General features: G+C 43.3%; 1 protein-coding gene across 2 annotated transcripts in view; it reads left to right on the top strand.

Annotated features, from left to right (window-relative positions):
* Positions 1–19,117, top strand: part of LOC311257823 (A disintegrin and metalloproteinase with thrombospondin motifs 2-like) — a 120,247-nt gene that overhangs the window by 78,234 nt on the left and 22,896 nt on the right. For both annotated transcript variants that reach the window (XM_084353733.1, XM_084353732.1), the window contains exon 4: positions 8,810–9,015. In XM_084353733.1, the coding sequence (XP_084209859.1) occupies positions 8,810–9,015 (206 nt within the window). The remainder of the gene's footprint in view (positions 1–8,809; positions 9,016–19,117) is intronic.

Here is a 19,117-nt window from a genome sequence, read left to right as displayed (position 1 = left end):
AGTGCTCAGGTTGACAGATGTTTGGCTGGCTGGCCTGTCATAATAACTGTGGTGCTGGCTGTCCCAGGTGGCTGGTGCTGGCTGTTCTTTGAGTACTTCACAGCCAGGGCAGGACAGGACAGGGCAGGACAGGACAGGACAGGACATTTCCTGAGGCTGTGGGTGAAGGAAGGAGAAATGAGGATACGAGCAAGGAGGACAGGAGAAACGAGGAGCGGAAACAAGAGTTTATTATCTGTTTTTTGTTTGGGAGTTTTTTTTGTCTTCTTACATAAGATCTCAATAACAGCAAAGGAATTGTAGGCATGCAGTTCATCTCACAGCCAATCAGTAACACATTTGAGCGAGTAGCTGTGTTATAAACACGACAACAAACAGACACATGGTCAGTGTTCTCAACCGAAGGATTAGAAGGGTGGACTTCAACACAGACTGTCCTCCCAGTCTGCATCTGTAACTTTTATACAGACGGACTAGCAGTGCAATATTGCCGGCTCAAAAAGGCAGTGTGAAAGGAGCTTTTATGTCAGCGTTGTATTTACCCTTTGCTGCGCTGCCCCCAAGTGGCCAAATAAATCATTTATCTCCCTGCTCAAACTATTTGAAATTGCCTAAAACCTTTTATTCATAATAGCTGTCCTTGAAAACATGTCGTAGCACTCACGGTGAAAATTGTGCAAAAAAGCACAGAGTGAAAAGAGTTTACCAAGACATTAAGTAAAAAAAAGTTGCCCCAACATAACCTTAAAAGTTTTGTTCTAGTTGCAGAATCAAATGTCGTCTATGGGAGCGTTTTGCATGCGCTTTCAACATAAACATTTCCTCTTTCTGTTGATGGAAACATAATCCAGGCAGCATGACGTTTACTGCAGAACATATTTGCTGACGAGAATGAGTTGTATGAACATAACTTTTAGGAGACAGGCTTGATATATACTGTGAGATTAGAGGAGGTGGTTACAGAAGGAGCGAGGTGACAGGCAGAGAGGGGCTGCAGGGTTGGGGACGGAGGTGCCAAGGGGGCCACAAACCCTTCAAGCCAGCGGGAGGCTGTCTCTGCTGAGATTTATAGGTACTCTGGGAGTCGGACCTTGCACTTTGCTGTCAGCCTCTCTCTCTTTATCTCCCTCTTGATGCAGCCACCGCTACGCAGCAAGATTGATCTGTAGCCGTACAAGTTTTCTTAAAGTAGACAGGCAGTGGAGCTTGATAAGAGATGTAGATGAAGAATGCGCCTCGCCTTCGTACGCTGTAGTCTGCATACCGCTGCTGTTTGTTTTCGCTGTCCTGTCATGGACTGGAGATGTTTTCATATTTTTTGATTTCATAAGAGACCTTTATAAATGTCTGGCTTTCTGAGGCAGATGTAGACACACACACAAAGAAAGGAGAGGACAGACAGGCAGGCACTCAGACAGGTCAGTTTCAGACTGGATGAGACCTGCAGTAAGCCCTATATCAGCCTGGCTTTGCTGTCTTATTGGACACTAAGGCGCTCCAGTTTACATCGAGCTCTGGAGATCCAACCACAGAGCGGAGAGAGAGAGAGAGAGAGACAGAGAGAGAGAGAGAGAGAGTTTGGGTACATGATTGATCTTTGCCAACAATATTGCCTCGGTGGATGGCAATGATTGAATTACTGTGTTTTGAGACGTGTTTGTGATGTTTACACGGGCTGTTCTCCTGCGCTGTAATTATCGATGCGACGAGAGGCGCTCGCTGAGAAATACCGCCACTCAATTTAGGCTCATTTGTGACAACATGTGCAATCATGAGTGTGAATTCTGTCAAACCACAGCAGAGCTTATTTCATTTGGTGGCCTCGCGTTATGAATGTGTAGGTATTTCTGCATACATTGGAGACTTTGTGAAGCGACGGCTCGACTCGACTAATGAAACCGTGGCTCAGCAGGGGAATCGGTGTGCGCCACGACGCCTCCCCAGCAGTCGACAGCCCTGTGTGTTTCAGACAGACAGACAGTTATGTAAGAGGGGACAGCGAAAGGTTGTCTTGTCTACCGAACCATCAGAAAATCCACACCGAGCACCGGCGGAGGATAGGTGGCCCTCTCGCCTGCTGATTATAAAGGCTGCTTCATGCAATATTAAAAACGGTCCCGTACTCCTCTTCTGGGAGCCCAGATGGATATAACGCAGCAGTCTAAGTATTATGGATCTTTGGACATGAAACTCACAGCTGAGGCTGGACCACTCAAAACACCTCATCAGCATTATAGAAATCACAGTTAAAAATAAACAGCCCTAACCTAAAGCTGTTATTAATAAATGGGCAAAGTTCAGTGCTTGATGTATGAATAATTATTACGGTCTTCAGGGAGCTGTCCATGTAAAATTAGATTGCTGATTGCCAATCTAAATAATTAACGGCAGTATGATTATGGGAAGCGTAGTTCACTATGTGCGCCACACTCTGTAGCCTTTACAGCTGTCATATGGCAGCTTAGAAATAATGAGCAGTCAGCGCGGGGACATTGTGTGGGACAGCGTGGCGTGTTGCTACCTGCCCGGCGTTAACAGTCCGCTGTCCGAGCCACTCATCACCATGACAGCCCATAAAGCTGTCACCGGGGAGACAAAATGTCCGTGCCCTGAGCTATGCGACCAGGACGTGTCTGTAAGTAAATTAGTTCACGTGTGTGTGTGGTTAGCTGTGCCTCCCTGTGGACGGACGGCCTTGAACTCAGGTGAGCGCTAATGAGTTCACCGTCCACACACCGTCTCCCCCTCCTGCTGCCACTCCTGAGTGAGGACTGTGGGAGAAAAATAACCCAAATACTCAACTAAAGATTTTAATCACTCCTCAGGGAAGACTGTGTGTAGGCAGACACCCTCAAAGTCACTCGAGTATTCAATTCTCATGCATTAATATTATACTTATATTACTATTTCATAATAGGTGATGTTTTTTTTTTATGCTAGTAGGAAACAAACCTGGAGATTTCAGTTTCCATAAAAAGACATTTACCTTTTCACATGTGATGTTCTTCTATGTGACTGACTTGTTTGTGCCGGCGATAGCTGCGGTCGGAGGCATTATGTGTACAGGTTGTCTGTCTGTCTGTCACTCCCATTCTTGTCTCGAGAACGCTTCGAGGGAATTTCTTCAAATTCGGCACAAACATCCACTCAGACTGACGGATGAACTGATTAGATTTTCGTGGTCAAAGGTCAAGGTCACTTTGACCTCACAAAGCACATTTTCGGCCATAACTCAACGGTTCGTGCAATAATTATGACAAAAGGAATTGCGACATCTGATATCCAAAAGGTCAGAGATTAAATGCACTGTGACATCATCATTTCAGATAAAATGTTCTGGGCATTATTCAACGCCACAGCTCGGTAACAGCAACTTGACTGGTGCGCTGAGGCACACAGCTGCAAGGCACGTAATCCTAGTTTCATGTATAGATTGCACTTTTGTTTCAACAGGTAGCAACGAAATAGCAAACAACCATCATCGTATTCCTAAAGCCAGGACTTTATTCCTCTAAGAAAAAGTCTGAGACTTAATAATGTTTACTTTAAAGCAACATTATGTAGAATTGATCTGATTTGGTGCCACCCACAGTTTCTAAATACAAATCCCAGGTCTGTAGCAGTTTGTCAGATGTAATGTAGGTGCTAACTACAAACAAAACTCAACACAAAACTCTCACGTCCTAACAATGTTTTGTTTTGAAAACTTGTATGTTGAAGTAAACATGTATGTAAAGCTGTGATCCTGCCCTCTCACTGAAGTTACATAGTGCAGAAACAACTGACAGAGATAGAGATAGAGATGATAGATGATAGAGACACCATTCACGATTGATGAATGATGATTTTAGGATACAAAGTTTACATAATGTTGCTTTAAAGTCATGTGAGACTTGACATCACAACATGTCTTCTGACCTCAGAAGGCAAAAGAGTTTGTAGCTGCCCTTAAAAGTGCCCTTGGACAGTCTCTCCCATCATTCGGAGCATCGTACGCGGGTGTACGCACCAAAAGTGACAGAGACGGTGTGTAAATAATAGCAGAAGAGAGTTCCTGCCTGTGACGTCTTGGCCGAACTACAAGACTTTCAAAGTTGTCAGATCACCGTGCTGTTCGCAATTCACAACTTTCTGGAGGAATACGTGCGAGAGAATGGATCCGGATCCGTGGAAAGTGAGGATTATTTTTGCACTGAAACGTGAAACTGCCTGCTCGTATTGTGGTTCAGCAAGGATGACACGGTTACAAATACAGAGCAGCCTGAGTGTGTGTATTCCGATAGAGACTATGAGCTATTATTGTGCTCGCATTGGCTGTAGCTCGTTCCCGTCGGCCCCGTCTGTGACTCAGATATTTAGCCTGCTAGATATCCAGCGGAGGTCTGTGACTCGCCAGCGAGCTGTCCCCGAGCTCCTGGATCGCGTCTTTGAACGATTCGCACATGCTGATCGTCATTCGCTGGAGCGCATCAAACGTCAGCTGAGGCAGGATCAGAGCTAAAATCTGCAGTGTGAACTTGCCGTTAGTTGAGCCTGTGCCTTGTTTATTGTCTGCTAGTCTTTTATTCGTGTCACCTACTACTATGAAAGAGCATGTCTCACCAGCCAACCAACCCTGTTAGTTAAATGCGTTCACGTGCATGTGCGTCATTGTTAATCCTGTATTTACTGACTCGACACCGCGCTGTGTTACAAATAAGTGGCGTTTTTTTTGCTGTGTCGGAGCTCCGTGGCACATTCATACCGTACGATGCAAACTCCACACCTATGTGCACGCCCACCTTGATGGCCAGAGTGACCACCCTAAGGTCAAAACCGGTCATTATGCAGTCGAGCTCCTGAATGCTGAGCAGAGCGATGTGCCACACCTGACTGCCAAACAGTCACCTTAAACCAAAGTCCGCTGCTCGGTAGTAAGATGTGGCTTGACCTGAATTATCATCCCCGTTCTCTCTCTCCCTCCCTCGTTTTTCTCTCTCTTGTTTTGGCTCATAGTGTCTCCTTACTCTCTCGAACCCCACCCCTCTCCCCCCGCCTTGTATTCAGCGGGCAACCAGACATTCTTGACATTTTGCAAAGGTTGAAAGACAAAGAACCTTTGTCTCCTAATAAGGCCGCGCTCTATACCCCACCTGAATGAGAAAACTGAGAGAGAGGACGGTGTGTGTGGAGTATATAGGGATACAGACGGTTGTGTGGAAATGTAAATGAGGATGGAGACTGGGTGGGGAAAGGGAAGAAAAGTTTCAGGTAGGAGGGGAGTGTTTGGTGTGTGTGAGTAAGAAGAAAGAAGTGAAAAACGCTTGTACGATCAATCCCCTACCTGTAGGTCGAGAGTGATAACGGTTAGGTTTTGGGAGGCTAATGTAAGCTGTGAGAAACACGGCGGCTTGCCCCCGACGCTTCGCCCGCAGTCACACAGCCAGACTCCGACTAGATGCATCTACAAGAGAGCAGATATTCTCCATCACTGCAACGGCTTGAAGCGGAACTCACAACACCCAAGGTCCTTCTGGTCCCTTCTCATCTCTCTCTCTCATCCATCACACCCCTCAGCTCTACCTCTCACCTCCCTCACCGCCTCCCTCAATCTCTCTTGCACCTGATTCCTTCCCCGAAAAAGAAAAAAGCTCGCACAAAAACAGCTGAAGCGAGAGGAGGGATAGTGTTCCAGGAGAGTGTATGCAAGGACAGGGGTGCGGTGAGAGGTTTGAGGGCTCGCCACCTCGTCGAGCTCCCACCGACGTCTTTCGGTTGAGTCTTTTCTTGTCTCCCCGCTCTGCCGGTGTCACTTTGACTCATGTCTACCTTCATCCTTCCACTTACCATACAGCTGTGGCCCCGTGTTACGCAACGTCCCCGCATTGTCTCGTTTTGCAGTTTTCAAGGCACTGCAATTTTGCCAAGGCGCCGAGTTAAAAGTGAGAACACAATAGGATTTGTTTTTTTTTTCTGTCTTCTGTGTTTTGTCTCAACATTACGTAAGCTCAAGGTAAAAATATCTGGACCTGTCTTTAAAAGCAGATGGTGCGGTTATGACATCAGGCTCGTTAAAGGCGGCTATAACTAGGAAGAGCCAAGGGTTGTTGTGGAGTACGCCGCTTTAAATCCAGCTTCCTCTTACTAACAAGGAGAAGAATTGCTCAGTTTGTGCGTGTGAGACGAGAACAAAAGTGTGCTGCAAAAACCTTTAAATTCTCCTCTCATAGTCTCGTTTTCCTCTACATCCCCCCTCTCCCCCGCTTCTCTCTCTGTCTGCGCGAGTACTCTGTCACTCACGGGAATGTGGGCAGATATGGGATCATATTCAGACTTCCAGATTCATTCTGCTATAGCGACTCAGGAGCCAATATTAGCCACGCGGTTGTTGTTTTACCCATGAGCCCGTTGCCTTGGAAACGTTGCATAAGAGGGAGTGGGAAAGCGGGATGCCCCTCGCTGATTGGGAGACAAGGTGGCAGATCTCTCCTTCTCTCCCCTCGTCTTTCCTGTATCTTCCTCTTGCATCTTGTTCTCGACACGTCTTCTAACCGTATGTGTCAAAACGCCGGCGCTGAGGCTGCCCCCCTCGCGCCACGTGTTGAATTAACTCGCCGCCCGGCACCTTTATATAAAGCTCCACAGTCGAAAAAAAAAAACTGCTTTACAGTCAGTCAGCCTCAACTAAATTAAAGCCGCTGCTGGAACAGTGATTTGTAGCCCGAGTGGAAGTGTTTGTCCACACGCAAAGGCTCCGGCACATACACTCACACACGTGCCTGCTCTCCGAGCTGTGTTCTGTGTCATCCTTGGCTGTGGGAGGCCTTGGCTAGAGTCGGGGAGGATGGCACCTTGTTGAATCCACTGAGACCACATGTTCAAGACTGCATGACTTGGCCCTCCGCGGCTTCCGTACGAGCGAGGCAACGCTGCGTCTACATACCAGGAGGATGAGAGAGAGATGGGGGGGGGGGGGGGAGTGATGAGGGAGGACGGCGAGTGAGGGAAAGATGGCCTTGGCTCTGGAGACGAGACAATTTGTCTTCTGTATCCTCACTGACTCCGACCGTTTGCCAAGAGAAAATGAAACAGGATCAGACTAGACATTTCAACTAACACTCAGGACTGCAGTTTATTTAAACGTGTCCAAAAACGTTGTCCGACACCTGTGTGGTCAGAACCAGAGAGGTGATTAGTGATCTGAATAATTGTTTGTTGCACACTCAACAATGGATCCCTAAACTGAGTTTCTTGTGTAATTTGCATTTTTTTTTCAGCATGTAGCGAGCCAAGAAAAGAGCAGGGTGGGCAGCCCCTGTGTGAGGGAGCTGTCTTAATCCATGTGTTTAGCAAGCACCATCTGCTGCTTTTATTCAGATGGGAGTAAAAATATTTGGTTGATTAGGAGAGGATCTGTGTAGGATAGCCGCACCGCTACCGCCGGCTAGAAGGGACACACATGTTCGATTCCCATCAACTGGAGCATTGGAAAGCGAGCAGGACACAGACACGCAGACAGACATGCAAGTGCTCAAATATGAACACACGTGCACACAGATGTGAATGTGTGGCACGCGCTGAACACACAACAAGAGTGTTCACAACACAACAGAGAGAGACTCAGACGTGTAGATGCACACTAGAATGCAAACATTTGCAGACAGATTTACAACAAATGTCTGCTCAGTGAAGTAATGGCAACCAAACAGGACAATATACAACAATCTGACCTACGTCCGGAAAATCATCTGCAGTGATTGTATAATTTAGAGTCTTAGTTTGAGTTAAGCCCAGCTGGTGAAATATGAGTTGTAGCAACAGATAATTATGGTTTATACCGCTGAATAATGCCGGCTGACCTGGTGCTTGTGGCTGGTTGCAGTTAATTACAAATACATGCCTGCGGGGTTGGGTAGTAACAGATTACATGTAATCAGTGTTGTAAAAAGTACCCAAAGAGTATCGTGCTAAAATATTACTGTGGTAGAAGTGAAAGTCCCCTTTGGTTGTGGAGCAGCAATCTTTTAGCAATCTAAAACGTACAATATTTGCCTCCAAAATGTTGTGGAGTGGGAGTACAAAGTAGCAGGAAATGGAAATAGTAAAGTACAAGTACATCAAAATTGTACTTAAGTACAGTACTTGAATTAATTATGTTAAATGCCATTACCATATGTAATCAGGAATATGTAATCAGATTACCAAAAATACGAAACTATTATCAACCCAGATTACATTTGAAAAACGTGTAACTAGATTATAGCCACATTGTCAGGGATTACTTGATTGCATTGTAGATGATTTCTTTAAAATATGACAATTTTTAATAATAATAATAATGGCCAGAAATTATACTGATCTCGTCAGGGTAACTTGTTTTGACCAATTGTAAATGCTGAATATGCAAAATGTATTGTATTTTAATTGAAAATGTGTGTGAGACTTTTGAAGACAAAAAAACAAATAATTGTCAAACTCAAATTTTTGTGGCAGCCTCCATTGGATTACATTTTTATTTTTGTAATCCAGTTGGATATGTTACTAATTACAAAAATTCTACTTGTTCAATGTACTGATTACATTTCAAAGTAATCAAAGTAAACACCCTTTTCTTGTAGGTAGTTACATATAATTAGTTGGATGTTGTTTAATGAGATTTGTAGCATTTTAATTGATTATACGTTGAAAGTAATAACAGATAACAATAACAGGTCTTTTTCCTTTCGCTCAATCCCTGAACCTGTATGGCCCAATTTTTGTACCCTACACACCTCTTCCCTCATTGCATATGTTCATGGCAAAACTAATCTGTGTGTTTTTCTGTCCTCAGGTGCTGATCTCGGTGGTCTGATGGACCTGGAGTCTCTGTACCGCGGTGTGGAGCAGAGCATCAACCACACGCGAGCGGGCCGAATGCGCAGGCAAAGCACGGACAGGGCCTACAACATCGAGGTGCTGCTGGGCGTCGACGACTCGGTGGTCCAGTTTCACGGGAAGGAGCATGTCCAGAAGTACCTGCTCACGCTGATGAACATTGTAAGTGTCCGCGGCTCGTGCAGTGAGATGCACGCACTGAGGCACCTGTGACGTATAGTGCTGACTTTTACAGTTATTTTAGATGTCAGGCATCACACATCCAGTTTACAGTGGATGTTCACACATCACCCCATATGCATAGAAAAGGGGAGTAAGTCACTGTGAGGTCAAAGGCAGAGGGTAAAACACACATACACACACACACACACACACACACACACACACACACACACACACACTCCAGCTGAATGAGGATTCAATTCCCTACCTACATGTTCTCATCCAGCAATCAGCCGCCGGTAATCCTTTCTTCTCTATCTGAATATGATGAGATTTCATTTATTTGAGTGTGTGTGTGTGTGTGTGTGTGTGTGTGTGTGTTTGTGTGTGTGTTAGGTGATCCCTGCGCTCTGAAGGGGCTCCTACATATCATTTCATCAAGCTTTGTGTCATGTCATCATTCAATGTGAGTGTGTGTGTGTGTGTGTGTGTGTGTGTGTGTGTGTGTGTGTGTGTGAGAGAGAGAGAGAGAGAGAGAGAGAGAGAGAGAGAGATGCAGAAGCAGCAGGCAGTATGCTCCGGGCCACAACAACACTTAGCCAAGCACTCAAACTCCCAGTTGTTTTATGCGTATGTGTGTGCACATGCGCTTGATGTGTCGGTGCGACACTAAACACACTGCAGACTTTAATCTTTGCAAATTAAACCTGTGGCGAGAGTGCTTCTTGCGCGCATTTCTTACGGGCGCGCGCGGCTCACTCGTGTGTGTGTGTGCGCGCGCGTGTCTGTTTGTGTGTGTGCGCTCCTGTTTGCTTTCGCTTGTGTTGAGCCCCACTGCGCAGGGAACCAATCTCCGACTGTTAAGCAGGTGCAAGCACACAGCAACAAATCCTACCACACCTCTTTGTCTCAGCTCAGCGCTTGAGAAAGAACAAGAGCCGCTGTGCTCTCTGCCTCCCCTTTTAGATATTTGTTAGACAATATAGGAGAAGGGGATCCAGAGCCCTGTCGCAGCCTCCCTCTAATCTGTGGGGAAGCGATGGAGAGACAGAGGGAGACGGAGTATTTTAAACAGCGCATTCGGAATAAATTACTGACAGCCAGATAAACAGAAATAAATAAATAAGGGCTGCCTCCCACGCGTGGCATCTGGGCGACTTTCTTCTTGAAAGTTTGCTTTGCTCACTTCAGGATGGGTGTGCTCTCTCTCTCTCTGTTTTATTTCTTTCTCTCTCTCTCCCAGCCTTCTCAGCTGCACTGAGTTGCTCCACACTGAGCTCTTTTGCATTGCTACTCGTCCCTGACTTGAGGAGTTTATGGCAACAAATCCTCAGCGATGTTTAAAAAAATAAAAATAAAAAAAAATAAACTTTCCAAGTGTAATGTGAGTGATATGAGAAGACATACAAGGTAAGGAGATAAGGAGAGAGATCTGAGAACATATATCTGTCACAAGTGCCCTTTAAAGACATTTATACGTACGCATGGGCAAGTTTTTGAGTTATTGAGAACTTTCTTTATATTACCCTTCCCTTGAAGAGGACACTAGAACATTAAAGTATCACACAAAAATGAAAATTCAGTCATTATCTATTCAGTCAGTTGAAGTTTCGTAGTCCACAAAACTTTTCTGGAGCGTCACAGCAAAACAGCGATGCAGCATTCTCCTAAACAACTGAAGTAGATGGGGACTTATTTTAAAACAAAAAAAAAGACCAAAAAGAAAACATAAAATGGCTCTTTAAAGCTTGTCTGGTGTAATCCAAGTATCCGGAAGCTCAAGCACCCACTTCAGACATGGTGCTCGCTAATGCTTTTAGCGTAGCAGCTACAGTGGAGATTTCATTGTTAAAAAGAGCATAAATAAGTCTTTTCAAGTCAGTTTGCAATCTCAGGACTTCAGGAGACTTGTGACACCAAATGAGCTGTATGAAGCCATTTAATGTTTATTTTTCTGCTGTTTTTAACATTTAAAAAACAAGTCCCCATCTACTTCAGTTGTTGCGGCGGTGTTTCGCTGTGAAGCTCCGGAAATGTCTTTTGGGCTACGAAACCTCAACTGACTTTCCATCGACACCGAGTAGATAATAACTGGATTTCCATTTTTCGTTAAGGAGGAAATAAGTGCGCTGTTTTGCCACTGTGCTGTCATGACGTCTCCTCTCCTCTCCCACCCGAGTTTCCCTCCGCACTTCCAGGCTGGCTTGAGTGACAGAAAGGCTTCGGTGTGCTTGTGTGAAGTGAGCCTCTGTCTTTTGTTGCAGCAGCTGTTACACTGTTCTACAACCACCTTCAAAGGATAAATAAAGCGCTTGCATTTCAGTACAAAAGGTTATGCTGTGAAACTACAATGTATGCAGTGTTTTTCAGTTCAACTCATCTGCTGTGCTATTCTAATGACTGAACCCTCCTCCTCCATATCTCGTCTGTATCGCTGTCCTTCTGTCTGAAGGTGAGGTGAAGTGAGCTCAGGGTCAAGGTGGATGATTTGGTCTTGCGTGTGTGTGTGTGTGTGTGTGTGTTGGAGGATAGGGGGCGGCACTGCTGTCTGCAGGACATCAAAGCGCTCTCACAGAAAACCACTAAATCCTGTCTGCACAGTTCAGCCGGAGTGTCAAAGTGTGTGCATGTGTGTGTATGCGTTAACGTGTATGTTCTGTTAAATGTGTGTATCGGAAACTCTGCTTCCCACTCCTTTCCCATGTGTTTACCTCCCCGGCCCACGTTGCATTTCTGTTCAATTGCTTCAAAGCTTATTTATTCAATAAACATTTCAAAATATAACAATGGGGGTGAATGTGCATGCAAATGTATGCACAGACAAACAAATAAACCGGAGACCTTTGTCGACAATGGAGAGAACATGACAGGTAAATGTAAAAGCCCGTTCAACTTTTCTGCAAACTGGTACAAAAGTGGGAAAAGATGGAGAATAAATGGACCAAACTTTTTTCTAATTCATCCTCCTTTCTCTCGCTCGCTCTCTAAATCAACAAGAAAATCATAAAATGAGGATTTCTTTAATGACTGAAGACATATTAAAGAAATCTGAGGACACGGACGGATTAAGGACAACTGGAGGCTTCACCTTCACCTTTTTGGTAGAAGAAAAAGTTGTGCTCGGTGCCCACGTAACCTGTGATCTCACTCAAACACTATGCAGTAAGAGTCTGTTTAGAGCAAGACTGTTTATTTTAACAAAGAATGTAACTTTGACGAAGGGTACCATTGTTTGTCTCCTGTTTCCGAACAACAGTCAATGTTTGCTTCTTTGAACCGTCGCCACTATTTTTCCATAAAGCCTTTTAGTTTAGTCTGAACTTAAGAGAACCTGATCTGTGGTGGTGGCAGATCACAAAACACCCACAAATATGGTCAGGCACACTAGTGGCCACGTAAGGAAGCAATGCTCATTTTTATTTGATGGATTGATTGATAGTGTGAAGTTGTGGAGGAATTGTGAGCGTCCATGCTTTTCTATCACCATCAGGTAATTGGCAAATGTCATTGTTACGATACCAGGGTTGCCATAGTATTCAATTTACCACAGCTGAAGACGGCATGGACTGGATTGGAAATGTCCGGTCGCTTCTGTTTACATAAACGCCATCGAAAACAACTGATGTCATATGAGAGTCTTGAAGGTTTGCAGGGGGAGATTTCAACCACTTACTCTGTTTTAGGGGAAAGAGGACACTTGACAAGAAGGGATTGGGCTAAAATTCGAAATGGGATTGAGCCTTTGTTTGATAAAAAACAGACAAAATCCATAAATGAATAAATCAACACCAGTTTGATTGAAAAAATAATAAATCAAAACAGAGATATCTGTTGCTGCAAATGAACTTTTAAAGTATTTCACTAATGTCGTGTCCTCTGAGACGGGTGTGTGTCTTGGTTTGAGGGACGAAAAGAAATTGAAACAACAGCAGGAAATGAATAAGCAAAATACAGTTTAAGTTGGGAACAGAGAGAAAATAGGAGTTAGCTCTCTGCATTGTGTCCGGCCTGGACCCCAGGTGACAAAGTGGTCTGATACGAGCTTTTTAAAACAGTGTTGTGTTAAATCCTGTAAAATTACGCCGTGTGCCAAATGCTAAGTGGAGGCCATTGTGCAGTAATCTTCCTGTGGCGAACATCATGGTGATAGATTTAGTGGCCAACAGTGATCTGTCTGTCTACCTGTCTGTCTCACCTATTAATGGAGACCTTTAGAGAGATGCCGCAAAGTGTTAATCACACTCTCCATGGATGTGGATAGTCGGTGCTGATGAGGGAGGTGTGTGTGTGTGTGCATGTTTAATTTTAATGATGCATATTGGTACACTGAAGTGTATTTTGTCTGCACCTTTATCCCTTCATTACGTGATAAGCATCATTTTGGCGAGAGCTGTCTGGAAGTGGCGCAGATCGCTCAGCCTTGTCTTTACCAAAGCTCCTGCAGGCAGAGAAAAGTCATATTAATAAGTGGTAGGAAGAGCTGGGAAAGCAGAGGTAGTCCAGGTAATAATAGACACCTTGTTAGCTGGAAGTGTCACAGATATGTAAGGAGCACTGTCAGACTGAGAGCTCAAATTCTGGGTCTCAGTTTTCAAATATTCCCATGTGTGTTGACAAGAAGATGTAGAGAAGCTGTCCAAAGTCTTATCTAATTTATGTCGCACTCGAGCCAGATTTTATTTGATGACTCAGTTCTGTCTCATCAGCAGCTGTGAGTGTTTTTATTGCATATTTTCAAATTGTTTCCCGACAAATTTTAATTGCCTATTAAGTGGAGCCCACTCTCCACGATGAGTTGATTAAAACACGTGAGCTCAGTGTATGAAAATATTCATATTATGACACAGTTAGCTCGAATGTATTTTAAGCCTTTATGAGTGTTTTACTACTATGCACTCCTCAGTCTTAGCAGGGGCAAAGAAATGGACAAATTCAGACAGAACAGGCACATTCCTACCCTGAAATGCCTATATACATATACATATACATATACAAATTACATATATATATATATATATATATATATATATATATATATATATATATATATATATACACAAACATATATATAATAAATAAAATATATGGCATATATATATATATATATATATATATATATATATATAAATATATATATACATATATATGTATATATGTTGATAGATAGATAGATAGATAGATAGATAGATAGATATAGATATCACTGTAATACACTGAACTGTACCTGCCTTATTCTCCATTTCCTTTGCTTTTGCAGCAGTTAACACTCCTGTGCCTCCTTCTTCATGCTTCAGATTCCAGATTAATCTCTTACACAACATCTGAGTGACAGGATGTAAATGCACTAAGTTATTAATGTTCTCTGATCCCCTAAAGGTTCATTAACATGAGTTTTGTTTGTACGCACGATTAAAACAAGTCTACATTTCCAATTACGATGCGCACAAACAAATTGATTTGAAGTCAAACATCTTGATTGTACATATAATTCATGCATTTACTGATTACGGTGCCTGTGATATTGCTTCTTGCTAGTCCTTTGTCGATGTTCTCCCACCTTCTCTCTTCATTTCGTCCTCCCCCTTGCAGAGTTAAGTGACAGGCCCCGGCTGCATTATTTATCTGATCGTAATGATTTTGTGCCTCGCTGACCTCTAGGCCTGCATTAGTTACTGCAGACAGACAAATCTAGGTGACCTGTAGCCTGGGTAGTAAGTAATGACACCTGGCATCGCACTTCAGAACGTCAGAGCCCAGCCAGCATCATTAATGAGAGACATGCCAGTATAGTTGTTAACAAGGAACTCTGTGTGTGTCTGTTGTGAGTGTGTGTGTGTGTGTGTGTGTGTGTGTGTGTGTGTGTTTTTGTGTGCATTTCAGTGAGTATGTGGGTGTGTTTGGAATATGAATTGTTGTGCCATATCTGTCCTCCAGTGTACATCATCTGTGTGTGAATTGTCCAGCTGTCTGCGAGTGTTAATGCGCATGAAGACACATGAAGCTTAAGTTGGGACCAGAAAGGACATCATGCTGTCTCTGTGCATGTGTGTGTGTCTCATTAGAGTGGCACTTGTGGTGTCGGGGTCACCTGGAAGTCAACCGCCCCTAATTGGCCTAACAGTTGTCAAGGAAACGGACTGGGCCAGGCCAAGTGTGAACTGACCCACCCGAGTGTCCATGTCATCTCAGACAAACAAACATAGCTACACGCACACAGTCGTGTTTACGTCACATCAGAGGACATTACTTTTACTTACATTCATTTCCTGTAGACTTGCACTTGCCATAACCATCACTTGCATGAACCCAGTCCAGCCTTTCATATATCATAAAATCTTCTGAGGCCCATGCAAACTTTTAATCACAACTCATATGCGATATAAAATACATGTTGTGATGAAGTCTGTTCCTCAGTCAAATAATGTTTCCTGCACCCGGTTCAGGTCGAGGTTGGTAGGCCACATATCAATGAGAAACACCACAACACCAGATAAAAACAGGTCAGATAGATGAAGAATAGCACATAACTACCATGTTTAACAGTTCTGGTTACTTTTTTAATGTGAATATTTAAATCATAAATATTTTATGGCAATTACAATCTTGAACCTGCAGTACCTTGGCCCCGGGCCAAACTTTGGGAGTCTCCAGAGCGCTGTGTCAGCAGCGGATAAAGGTCTAGCTGCACCAGCTCTCATTAGGAAACGTCTCATTGTGACTTTAAACCAATCATAATCGTACTCTTAGTGACCAGGTTAGTGTTAGGGTAACTTGTCATTTTCAATGTGTAGGTTGCTGGCTCAGAGGTTATTGTTTTTTGTTTGTTTGTTTGTTTTCCATTGTGAAAATCTGAATGCCTGAAATAGGCACCCAATGACAGGCTATTCTTTTGGGCCTACATGTGGGTTACCTTGGGTGCTACCTAAGGTGCTAGCAAATATGAACATTGCTAACACTTGCTAAGATTAAAGTTGCTAGGGCTAGCTAGCTAATGTTAACATTTCTAACACCACCTAGCTAGGGTTAGGGCAGTACAGTATATTGGGCACAGAACTTAGCCATTTTTACATTTTTTTTCCACCAAACTGGCAACTACCAAGAGTCTTGATCGCTGATGAAACATAAATACCATCTGATACCAATGCTGTTAAACTGCTAAACCTTGTTAGAAGCTGGAACAAATTCTATCACAGATAACAAGAAAAAAAAAAAACATTTCATTTTGGACCAAACAAAATTTATTAAATAATTCACAGTCATAATTATGTTTTTAAGGAAAAGAGATACTTTTATTCTGCAACTTTCTACGAATGTTGTATAAGTATTATTTTTATAAACAACAAAAACTCATAACAGAAAAATGTTAACGATATTACCTTTAAGACTTTACCCTTAATGATGTACGCTATACATGTGTTTTGTCCCCAAAAGTAAGGTGAGTTCCCATGATGTGACTTTGGAAACTGTATGTCTGTATGTCCCCACAACATGAGTAATACATGTAGACACACACACACACACACACGCACACACACACACACACACACACAAGTAGAGTCTCTGTGTGTCACCTCCTCATGTCTACTTCAGCCTGCCAAGATAATGAAGGAGTGAGACAAATGTAGCCGAATAAGAGACAGAGACAGAAATACCAGTAGGTAGCCAGACAGACGAGCAAGTTGAAAACTGCAGAGACAAACAAACACACACACACAAACAGTCTGACACACACACACACACACACACACACACACACATACACACACACAGAGGCTCAGACAGGGTTAAACTGAGAAGACAACACAACTCCGTGTTTCTTTGGTGGTTGCTTAGCAGCTCTGAATCTTTTTAAAAGGAGCATCCAAAACTGAAGGTTGCTGAGCGTGTCCCTCACTCTGAAGCTCGTCCCTGCCACTCCTCCATCCTTCACTTCAGGAACAAAGTATGTTACTAGAGAACAACATTTTGAGATGTTAGTCGCCCCTGAACCTCGTACGATTATATTCAGTTGTGGAAGGTAAATTATTACATTTATACGCACGATTTAAATCACTTGTCCTACTTTTTCATTGACTCTTCTGAGGGAAATATACAGTTTCAATGCCACTATATTTATCTCATAGTTTACTTCTTACTTTATTCGGATTTCTCATTCAAAACATGCAACCATTTTCCAAAATATGTAACAGTAAACAGTAAAATGTTACTAAAATAATAACAAAATATTTTTCTGCATAATGAGTAGTTTACTTTTGATATTTTATATACACTTTGCCCTTTACTTTAGTAATATTTTTGTCTTTTTGTCTAAAATGTTTCAGTACACAACGGTACATTTCTCTCAACATGTTCCGTAAAACCAAAAAGTTTAAATCTCAGGTGACAATACTGACCGACCAATATATCGGTCAGGCTCTAATATCTATGGCAATAAAAGAGATGAATTTTCATTTTTCATCTGTGGGTGTTTTCCTGCGAATGTTGATCTTTCCGATCAATTCCAGGAGTGCCTTTGTTTTGCAGGTTCCACATTTTTTGTGTGTCTTGCAGTGTGAGTCTCGCCCTGCCTTGGTTTTGCCTCGGCCTCGGTACACTCTGTTTTTTGATCTTGCTCTCAGTCTAGTTGGTCTTGACTACAATACTGGTGGTTGCATTGCCTCATAATGCATTATGATTCAAGTAGTACTTCTTCTTCTTGACGCTCTGTTCCATTCACAGCTGAAGACCAAAAAGTTCCAGTATCCTTTGCAGGCTAATTACAGTCTCCATTATTTCAAGTGTTCCAGCCTGGAAAAACAAAAAAAAAAGTTTGTCTTAAAACTTCTTCCACTGAAACTGGTTATGTCATTTTAGTGATATTTGGCTACATAAGCAAGTTAGCTAAGAACGTATATTTGCTCATTTACTGGACAGATAACACAGGGGCCAATGCTGAAAGTCCAACACGACTCTGCTGTTGTGCCTTTTCGTTGATGTAATCCAAAACGTTTATTCCAAATGGTTTGTGGTTAACAAATTAGGATCCTGACTTGAACGATCGCCGCAGTGGATTTTTCCTAATAGGATGCTGGAATTTCCGACTTTACACCACGTATGGAACAGAGCATTAAGTTACTCTGAGTGTCTGCTCTCTTAGCCGCAGCCGCTGCTGCATTCGTTTTCTGAGAATGCATCGTTTCCATTCCCGGTCGAGCTCTTCCTCTTCTCCCTCTCTGCTCCTTCCCCTCTGCCTCTCTGTCTCTTTTCGTAGCATTCCTCAACGCTACCTTTCCCTTGCTGGGTGTGTCTGCAATCCTTTCTTCATCTCTGCACCTGTGTGTGTGTGTGTGTGTACATTATATGTGTGTCTTTCTCCACAGCGTGTCCATCAGCCATCTCATTACGGCTGTCTGTTTTTACATCCCTTTGCCTCATTAGGCACCGCACACAGCCACTGAGGACAGCAGGCCTCAACTCCTGCGCCAATTTACCCTTCTCTCTCTCTCGCTCTCGCTTTCTCTATCCCTGTGTGTGTGTGTGTGTGTGTGTGTGTGCGTGCATGCGTGTGTGTGTGTATAAACCAGCATAATGCTCTCTGCATCTCCCTTGTCACACATTACCTTGTTTCCTTGCATTAGGCTTTTTCCTTCCTTTCTCTTTCTGGCTTTCTTCCTTTCTTCCTTCATCCTCTCTCCATCTGTGCTCATGGGAAATTGAGTTCCTTGCACTCTCCTCAACTCCCTTCTCTCTCTCTTGCTCTCTTGGAGTCTTCTCTTCTAGTCTCTCACATCACTGTGATGCTGGTGGTGTGTTCTGTTCACCACTTTCTAATCATATATATTGTTTTATATTATTATATATTATGTATATTATCTAAAGAATGGGTATGAGAAGGCTTGACAAGCTTGTCAGCTCAGTCGGTCAGGGGAGTGTTGGTGTTTACACTGATAGCAGAAGAGCTTTGGACCGCCGGGAGAAAGAGGTTTACAGGACGAGGGCTAGCTGGTTAGCATGCTAACTTCAGTGGATATGTCTGTCTGTTAAATATGAAGCTAGAGCCATCAGCTGGTTAGCTTAGTTTAGCAAAGTGACTCCCGGTAATTACTGCACACACCCAGTCTTA

Source organism: Pagrus pagrus (genome assembly GCF_965226575.1).
Source record: "Pagrus pagrus genome assembly, chromosome: 5".
In the NCBI taxonomy this organism is placed as follows: Eukaryota; Metazoa; Chordata; class Actinopteri; order Spariformes; family Sparidae; genus Pagrus; species Pagrus pagrus.
The sequence above is the reverse complement of the archived record's forward strand: the minus strand, read 5'-3'. Positions and strand labels throughout refer to the sequence as shown.